The 10,080-nt window shown below is 41.7% G+C and overlaps 1 protein-coding gene across 1 annotated transcript; it reads left to right on the forward strand.

Annotated features, from left to right (window-relative positions):
- Positions 1–6,617: 6,617 nt before the first annotated feature.
- Positions 6,618–9,550, forward strand: LOC134207219 (uncharacterized protein K02A2.6-like). The gene is made up of 3 exons (XM_062682940.1): positions 6,618–7,140; positions 7,302–8,341; positions 8,401–9,550. The coding sequence occupies exons 1-3, from the start codon at positions 6,652–6,654 to the stop codon at positions 9,548–9,550; spliced, it is 2,679 nt and encodes an 892-aa protein (XP_062538924.1). The 5' UTR covers positions 6,618–6,651.
- Positions 9,551–10,080: the final 530 nt, after the last annotated feature.

Genomic DNA, 10,080 nt, shown 5'->3' on the forward strand with positions numbered 1-10,080 from the left:
ACCTAACCTTAATCGATTCACACGCAACAAGTTGCATTCGACGCAGAATCCTGTCCCATTGTTTCCTATTGAAAATTGGCTAGATCGGACTATAGGATCGGAAGTTATGGCCGAAACACCATTTTAGCCTTTTTATACGAAAAGGCTGTATGTTCGCTCCAAAAACCAAACTTGTACAGAAGGCTTGGAGAGTTATATACCAATCGATTCAGCTCGACGAACTGAGATGATGTCTCTGTCTCTCTCACTTCATACGGGAGTTTGGCAGAAAGACGGTCATGAGATTTATATCATAACAAATATTGCCCTCCGCTCGCGTGATGGGAATGACATTTTCGTTTTCTTTTTGTGTAGTCGGAGCTTCAGTTCAACTAACATCCAAAAGTGATATCCTTAAAATATATGACTGGGTGAAATAAAACAGGGTTATGTACGTCAAAAAGATTGGAAAAGGAAACAAAAATGTCGAAATTCTTATTAGCATATTGTAGATCAAGCTGAAAACCGACCCGAGGTCCCGCGAAATCGTATTTACTCGCATTTCCGGATGTTGCAACTGCATCGCGAGTAGTGCGCAACTGTGCCATAGTCGGGCGCCACTCGCGATGCAGTTGCGACATCCGGAAATGGGACAATATATGATTTTCGGGTTTCAACTGGATCTACAATATCTTTGCCATAAATAATCTGATTTTCATAGAAGGACAAAGAAATTTGACTTTTTTACTCCTAGCCACTAGCTCATCTTTTTTCAAGCACACACATTTTACGAAGGTCGAGAAAGGCACCATCACCGCTAGGTGGATTAATCTGGGTTTTTCTGTGTGGTTTCATAATCCACATGATCCCGGGATGGGTACGAGTCATGTCATATGACTGACCATATGTTAAGTTGTGCTTGGTACTAAACGACACGTACATTAAAACATGGTTATACTATAACAGTTCTGATTCCCCAGCAAAAAAAAATCAAAAAAATTGATGAAGATAAAAATTTGATTAAAATATTGCCGATGTCACCAATTTGAAGAGTTATGTGTAGATTGTGATTTGCCCGCTTCTTTTTCTCACACTCCCTCTCATTTCGGGTTGATCGATTTTTGTTACTGAAATTTACCCAATTATAACCCATTACTCGTTAGTCACATGTAAGCGTGTACACTGAATCGATTCCCGCCATGATTTGACGTCTATTTGTTTTCAGATTGAGCACTCACACACAAATATTATACACGGAAAATCAAACTTTTTTGAGTGTATTGAGTGTGAGAAAAAGATGACTGTGAGAAAAAAATCTCGCAAAACTCTTATAAAGTGCAAAAAGCGCAATACATGTAAATCTTTTAAAAATGTCCGCAAAAAATAGTTTCAAGAAGAATATTTAAATAAACTTTATCTTATTCTTTGTTTTTCATTTTCTTAGAAATTGTATTATTAAATTAGAATAATTTTTCGTTGATATATTAGCAGTACCTCCACTATTTTAGTAGGGTTACTGCTCCTTGACTTGTTTCGTATTGTTGTGATTTTTTTTCAGCAGTGAGCACGCATGTTAGCAAAAAGAAGCAACGAAATTGGTGCTGTATTTCTTTGATTGGAAAACGTGATATTGCTTTTTGCATTGAAACTTTTCGTTTCGCCACTGAAACCATTGACACTTTTCTTCAGCGACTTCTTCCGCGATAGAGCATTTGCATATTTCATTCACTCATACATCTATATTGCTGTCAAAATGTGCATTTGACAACTAAATTTTCAGCCAAAAGCTCTATTTTTTGACACCGGTGCACTCACACAACTAATCGACATCAGTTGTCAAAAAATTAGGAGTACCAACTTGACCACTATCTCCTTGTCGCCGAGTCTGGCGCTGAGTGCTCGGCGCGGAAACCCAAAGGTGGGAATAAAATTTTGGGGCTTATGCGCAATAGTTCCCCCAAAATAGCACATTTAGCCCAATTTTTAAAATTTTATAAATAGAATTTTTAAGCTCCAAATGCAAGTCCAAATGCTATCATCAATAAGAAATCTATAATTGCCCTACATTTGCTTGAGTAAATAAGGGCTTTAAAGTTAGAAACAAAGCAATTCTAAATATGAATTTAATTATTAGTTTTATTTCCAGAAGTTCTGAATAAACAAATTGCTAATAATTCTACACAGCATGGAAGTTGTCGTTTCTAATATCAATACTATAATCAAACTCCATAAATTCAAAAGTTAGATTTTTTTTAGTCTACATCTAAACAGATAACACTGAATCAACAATTTGACGCCACAATACATGGTTCGAGGCCGCATCTCTCCATCCTCGAATACGCCCCACGCTCGCCAAGTCGTTCTGCACCTGATCTGCCCATCTCGCTCGCTGCGCTCAACGTCGTCTCGTACCTGCCGGATCGGAAGCGAACACCATCTTTGTAGGATTGCTGTCCGGCATTCTTCCATCATGCCCTGCCCATCGTACCCTTCCGGCTTATATATAAATAAATCGCCGACTTCGGTAAAATTTTACCGAAATCTCAACCGCTGAACTGTTCGGTAAATTATTTTACTGATTTTCGGTGATTTTGACAGTTGAGCAATGGAAAAAATTACAATAAATCTGTAAATTAATTTACCGAACAGTTCAGCGGTTGAGATTTCGGTAAAATTTACCGAATACTGTAAAATGAGCTAAGTGTGTACCTTCTGGATACTGGGTTCGCCGTAGAGCTGGGCGAGCTCGTGGTTCATTCCTCGGTTCATTCTTCGCCGTCACACACCGTCTACTTGCACACCGCCAAAGATGGTCCTAAGCATCCGTCTCTCGAATACTCCGAGTGCTTGCAAGTCCTCCTCGAGCATTGTCCATGTTTCATGTCCGTAGAGGACAACCGGTCTTATTAACGTCTTGTACATGACACCTTTGGTGCGGTGGCGAATCTTTTTTGACCGCAGTAATAGGTCCGACTTCCACAGATGGTGCGCCTTCGTATTTCACGACTGACATTGTTATCAGCCGTTAGCAAGGATCCGAGGTGGACGAATTCCTCGACCACCTCGAAGGTATCCCCGTCTATCGAAACACTGCTTCCCAGGCGGGCCCTGTCGCGCTCTGTTTCGCCCACAAGCATGTACTTTGTCTTTGAGGCATTCACCACCAGTCCAACTTTTGTTGCTTCACTTTTCAGGCGGGTGTACAGTTCTGCCACCTTTGCAAATGTTCGGCCGACAATGTCCATCTCATCCGCGAAACAAATGAATTGGCTGGATCTGTTGAAAATCGTACCCTGGCTGTTACACCCGGCTCTCCGCATGACACCTTCTAGCGCAATGTTGAACAACAGGCACGAAAGTCCATCACCTTGTCTTAGTCCCAGGCGCGATTCGAACGAACTGGAGTGTTCGCCCGAAATCTTCACACAGGTTTGCACACCATCCACCGTTGCTTTGATCAGTCTGGTAAGCGCGGCTGCGTCAAAGCGAATACATATAAAACCCTGGGTGCTGCGGATAGAGCCGTTTTTCTTTTCTCAAGCGAGTAGAGGAATATTTTGAAATCACTACCATAAACAAAATTATATTGCAGTTACTTGGCTGTCAAACATTTCCCGCTCTTAGAATTTCTCTCTCTATGCTGCACGAGGGCGCACAAATGCTATAGACTCTACATGACTTTACGATTGTTTACATATATTCCTGCTCCAATCAGCTGCTGAATCTCGTAAAATTTCGTAAAGAGTGCTTTTTATTTGCATTCCTACTAAAGGCCAGTATCGACTTAAAAAGTAGAGAGGTTACGGAATTTTGTTCAATATTACCAAGAGGAATTTTGACAACTGATCTGCATGGAGCAAATTGTCACTTTTACTTACGGAATAATCGAGCAGAATATTTTTCCGAAAGTAAAGTGACAGCTCCCATTACTTTGCGTGGGAACCTTACAAATGCCAATTTTGTTTTTTGTTCTTTCCATGTGGATACTGCTGTAAGAATTTTGTTTCGATTCTTTACTTTTCCGATTCAGTGAACGGAATTTAACATGTGATTGAGATAGAAAAAGAAATTTCTTTTGAACACGATACCAACCTTAATTTTCCACTCAAAATATAATGTGAAAATAATTGTTACAAAGAATACAAAACTCAAATAAAGTTTATTTTTATTTTTTCCTCACATAATTAGATCCATCAAAATTAGATCAGAAATGAACATAACCACAATCTTCAATGTTTGGCTGCGGCACAATAGAAAAATTTGGCTTCAGTTTGACAACCAAATCGATTCTATTCGCACCACCCAGATAAAACCTAAATATGGGTGATTAGAGTACCCATAAATAGGTCAATTGATCTAAGCGTGTATAGGGTATTTCTGTTTCCTATCCCCGATTTGAACTGCACGAATACACGAACACTCAGCAACTGAGTTACCGCACACTAAAAATGAACTACTAAAATCAAATCCGACTCATTTTCATTAAAGAAAGGGATTATTTCTAAAGGTATTGCTGACGTTTAATCATCTTTTTCATCGGGAAACGCTTCCGAAGCGTTGCATATTGCGATTTGCAAATAAAATTATCATTGCAGACAACATGCAAGCAACTTGCTCAGGAACGGGCTGTCAAAATGGTTGCTAATATGGGGGACACACTAGTGGTATGTGGTACAAAAATCTTGAAATGAGTGCCATACCAATTATTGTCTTCATTAAAGATAGCCTTGAAATTGTAGAGTTCTGAGATCAAATAAATATTATCCATTTTCACTTGTTATTCTTTATTTCCGTTCCAACCCCTGAAACAGTTTGGCGGTAAAATATTAACTCACCCCTGCGAAATGAATATGATTTTACGGAGAGTGAGAAGCTCGGGGAACTGCTTGAGTCAGTTGGCAACGGACAGCAAATCAGACCGGACGAGAGTATATGCAGAGTGATCGGAAAAGTGTTATTAAAATTAGAAACGGCGCAAGCTTAAGAAACAGGGACACGACAAATTGGCACAGCCGGTAGGATCAATCAAGGTGAGTTGAGGAGAAATTAATTAGTTTCGTCGTTTCTAGTAGTTATTTTAGTGGAAATTTTGTTTATTTGATCAAAATGGCGGCTAAAGCAGTGCTACACATCTTCGATACTCTCAAAATGGCGGCGACTGCTAAATGTAATGGTAGCTTACAGTACTGAAAGTTTTTTTTTCTTCAAAATTTTTAGTGGTGAATTCTTTTAAATGTTGAATTGTGATAATGCGAAATAGATTGTTATCGAAAATGGTGTTAAATTGTTCAGTGGCATGTAGTATCGCGTGCAAGAAGCTAGTCGAGGAGTGTTCTGCAGATTGTGGTCGCGTTAGCAACAGAAAAAAAAAGAGCGAGACCGGGTGAAGCCCGCAGCGCCAAGGTATATAACACATATTGTGAGAACGGGTCAGACCGAAGCGCATGTCTGTTAGTGTTAAATAGAAAGAAGTGAGACCGAAGTACATAACATAATGCGAGACCGGTTGAAGACCGAAGCGCGTGCCGTTTGTGGTTTTTGTAAATAGAAATAAGCGAGACCGGGTGAAGCCCGCAGCGCCAAAGTACATAGCACATATTGCGAGTCCGGGTGAAGACCGAAGTGCATTTCTGCTAGTGTTAACTGGAGAGAGTGAGACCGAGTGAAACTCGTAGCACAAAGGTACATAACACATATTGCGAGACCGGTAGAGGACCGAAGCGCGTGCCGTTTTTTTTGGTTTGTGTAATAAGCGAGACCGGGTTAATCCCGCAGCGCCAAAGTACATAGCACACATTACGAGTCCGGGTGAAGACCGAAGCGCATGACTTTAGGGTTCAACAAAGTGAGTGAGACCGGATGATTTCGCAGTGCTATGAATACAGCACATTTCTAAACGAGATGAATAACAAACCGTGTGAAACGGGATGAGTGACACTCGCAACGCCAAAATGCAAGCTATTTTGACGGCTATTTTATGTTAAAAGAGATATTAGCGCATGTTATCTGAAGAACATCCTATAGAGTTGTGAGTAGAGTTATAGATGAATAATTAGTGACTTGCAAAATGAAACCTCTAGATTATGTTGCTAATGGGACATTCCTATACCTATAATAACTAATTTGTTCTTTCCACATATGTCTCATGTTTTGACGGATAACATAAGAAGATGAATTTTCTCTAATATGAGGTAATGTTTAATATTGCAGATGGAACACGACAAAGACTGGCCTTTGGAACCGTTCAACGATTCTGTCGGTCCATCTGATCTTCGACGCGAATGGGAAGAATGGTTCAGAGCATTTGAACTGGTTTTGGAACTTCGGAAAATCGAATCACAGCATGATAAACTAATTCTCCTCCTGGCACGAGGGTGCCGAGGTCTCCAAAGAATTTACTATAATTTGCGACCAGTGGCCGACGAGATTAATCCTGTTCCCGTTAAAATTCCGCTAATGCAACCAGAGGTACTTGAATACGACAATGCAATCAAAAGATTGACTAACTTCTTTGTCGGGAAAAGAAATGAGCGTGTTGAGTTGGAACTTTTCCGCTCATTGAAGCAATCGGAAGACGAGTCATTCAGCCACTTTATCCTCAAGTTACGCACACAAGCGGCGCGGTGCGATTTCCGATCTCGCGAGGAAATTGAAATTCTCCACCAGGTGACAATGGGAGCCCGCGACGAACGAGTGAGAGATAAAGGCCTGGAAAACTCCATGTGTTTGGATGATTTGACAAACTACGCGATAAACAGGGAGATGCTGCTGAAGCAGAAGGAGAAGACACGTCATTCAAGAGAGAACGAGGGCTCCGGAGTACTATCTGCGGTAGACCAAGAGTGGAAACATAAGTCATCGACAGTTGAGCAACATGGAACACGTTGGAACCAAGTCAAGCGCAAGGAGGTAGAGTGTGACAATTGCGGATCATGGAAGCATCGAAACGATTCGCGTGAATGTTCGGCTCGGGCGGCTAGATGCAACCACTGTGGACGCATAGGCCATTATGCAAGAAAGTGCAGGTCGAGAAGAAACGTGCCATGGAATAGCAGACGACCTTACCGAAAGTTTGATGGAGCAAATTCGTTGCGAGAGGGAGATCGATACCACCATCGCGGACGGATTGTTGCTCGACGCCCACTACCGGACATACCGAAGGTAGAATAATGATGTTTCTTTTTTCTTTCATTAATGTCACAAGATTTCGTTTTACGTTTCTTTTAAAAGTTGATAAGGTTTTTTATGTCAAAATACTTGAAATAAAGTAAAACGTTGAAAAATTAAACGAAAATTTTGTATATCTCCTTTCCATAATCCAGGTGCATAAGAAAGATGATGGAATAATTACATGCAAAATCGACACTTTTCCGGTGAGTTTCTTAATAGATTCCGGGGCGGCCATAAATACACTTACTGAGCGAGATTGGAATGACTTGTCAAAAAGTGCAGCGAAAATATACAAAAAACGCTTCAATTGTGATCGACAGTTTACTGCATACGCATGTCAGGAGCCTCTGCAGGTAGTCATGATTTTCGAGGCATGGGTCTCAGTAAACGACAACAAACCAAAAACCTACGCAGAATTTTTCGTCATCCAAGGAGCGAAAAAGTCACTGCTGTGCAAAAGAACTGCAGAAGAACTCAAGGTACTACAAGTTGGCCTTGATGTCTGTCACATTGAATTGAAAACCAATGCTTTTCCGAAATTTCCGAATGTGCAAGTAAAGCTGTCGGTGGATCCAAACGTTCCTCCGAGAAAGCTAGCATACTTGCGTATACCAGTTGCAATGGAAGAAAAAGTCGACCAAAAACTCCTTGAAATGTTGCACAGCGATGTCATTGAACCAGCTATAGGTCCACCTGAATGGATATCACCGATGGTGGTCGTTCCAAAAGGAAAGAGTGATATTCGCATGTGCATCAATATGAAGTATCCCAACCAGGCCATCCAGCGAGAACACTATCCGCTCCCCATGATCGACACATTACTGAATAAGCTGCGAGGATCTAGATGTTTCTCAAAACTCGATATAACTTCCGCTTTTCATCACATTGAGCTTCATCCAGACTCCCGAGGAATCACGACATTCATGACCGGTAGGGGCCTCATGCGCTTCAAGAGATTGATGTTTGGTATCAATTGTGCCCCGGAGATATTTCAACGGGTTATGACAGAAATGCTTTGCGGTATCGAAGGAATAATTGTGTACATTGACGATGTGGTGGTTTCCGGAAGAAACCGAGAAGAACATGATGCACGTCTGCGGGAAACGCTTGCGGTTCTTAAGGAAAACAATGCGTTGCTGAACATGGAAAATGCGTATTTGGCGTGGAGAAGCTTGAAATATTGGGCTACGAAGTCAGTGCAGTTGGTATCCGTCCGTCAGAGGAAAAGATCATTGCGATTCAAAACTTCAGATGCCCAGAGACGAAGGAGGAGGTCCGTAGTTTTCTGGGCCTCGTGAACTTTATCGGACACTTCATACCAGATTTGTCAACAAGGACAGAGCCATTACGTCTATTCATTAGAGGTGAGGTAGCTAATTTCGGCGAGCATCAACGTGAAGCATTTGAAGACTTGCGCAATGAGATATCGAACAACGTTCAAAGACTGGGATTCTTCGATCCGGCGGATAAAACTGAGTTATATGTCGACGCGTCTCCAGTCGGACTTGGGGCGGTTTTAACGCAAAGAAATAGCGCAAACGATGCACGGATTGTTAGCTTTGCATCTAAAGGTTTGACGAAGACTGAAAGAGTTTACCCACAAACTCAGCGGGAGGCATTGGCGGTTGTGTGGGCTGTTGAGAAATTCTACCCGTATTTGTTTGGGACGAAATTCGCGGTATTCACAGACCATAAGACGTTGGAGTACATATATGGAGGAAAGCACCAAAACGGAAAGCGAGCTTGCACAAGAGCTGAAGGTTGGGCCCTTCGCCTCCAGCCTTACGATTTCACGGTCCACCACATTCCAGGATCTTCCAACATCTCGGATATATGTTCTCGGTTGTGTAAGAGTTCAGATGTCCCATTCGATGAAACAACAGAGCACTACTTATGTTCCATCGGAGAGATCCATAATGCTATTACTCTTGAAGAAATTAAAACCGAAACAGCTCGTGATGAAACCCTGTCTGCGGTTATCAGGGCATTAGCAACTAAAGATTGGTCTAAAGAGTTATTCCGCTATCAGGCTTTCGAAAAAGAGCTAGGAGTGATCGAAGATATAGTCGTTAGGGAGGATAGAATTATCTTACCACTGAAATTGCGCCAGAGAGCCCTGGGAATCGCTCACCGTGGCCACCCAGGAATAGTGGCTATGCGCCGAAATCTACGAGACAAAGTATGGTGGCCGTGTATGGACCGAGACGTTGGGGAATTTGTACAGCAATGTGCTGGTTGTGCTGCCGTAAGTCGAATGGATGTGACTGAACCAATGCAACGGAAATTAATGCCAAAACCGAGCATGGCAAGAGATAGCGATAGATTTTTCTCTGCTAAAGAGTGTGCTACATTTTGGTCGTCATTGACTACTATAGCCGCTTCACGAAGGTTGTTGAGATGAATGGCACTACAGCTAAGAAAACCATCGAGGCTTTGGAAAACGTATTCATGGAACAAACATATCCGGAATCGATTAGAAGCGATAATGGTCCGCCTTTCTCTTCTGAAGAGTTTGCCCACTATTGTATTTCGAAAATATCAAACACGTTAAAACAATTCCTTATTGGCCGCAAATGAACGGCCTTGTTGAGCGACATAATCAAGGCGTTTTGCGAGCATTAAGGATTGCGAAGGCCACGAAGAGAGATTGGCGGAAAGCCGTCAGGGACTATGAATACATGTATAACACAACGCCACATTCCGTTACCGGAAAAGCGCCTATGGAGTTACTGACTGGAAGACCGATCAAGGATCTGCTGCCTTCTCTTCGAACCGAACCCTATTGGTTACGTGATGAAGGAATACATGACAATGATGCAATAGAAAAAAATGAAAGGTAAAATATATTCCGACACCCGGAGACATGCAAAGTATTCCGAAATCGATGTCGGAGATGAGGTTATGCTGAAGAATTATGAATCGGGCAAACTG

Source organism: Armigeres subalbatus, chromosome 1, assembly GCF_024139115.2.
Source record: "Armigeres subalbatus isolate Guangzhou_Male chromosome 1, GZ_Asu_2, whole genome shotgun sequence".
Taxonomy (NCBI): Eukaryota; Metazoa; Arthropoda; class Insecta; order Diptera; family Culicidae; genus Armigeres; species Armigeres subalbatus.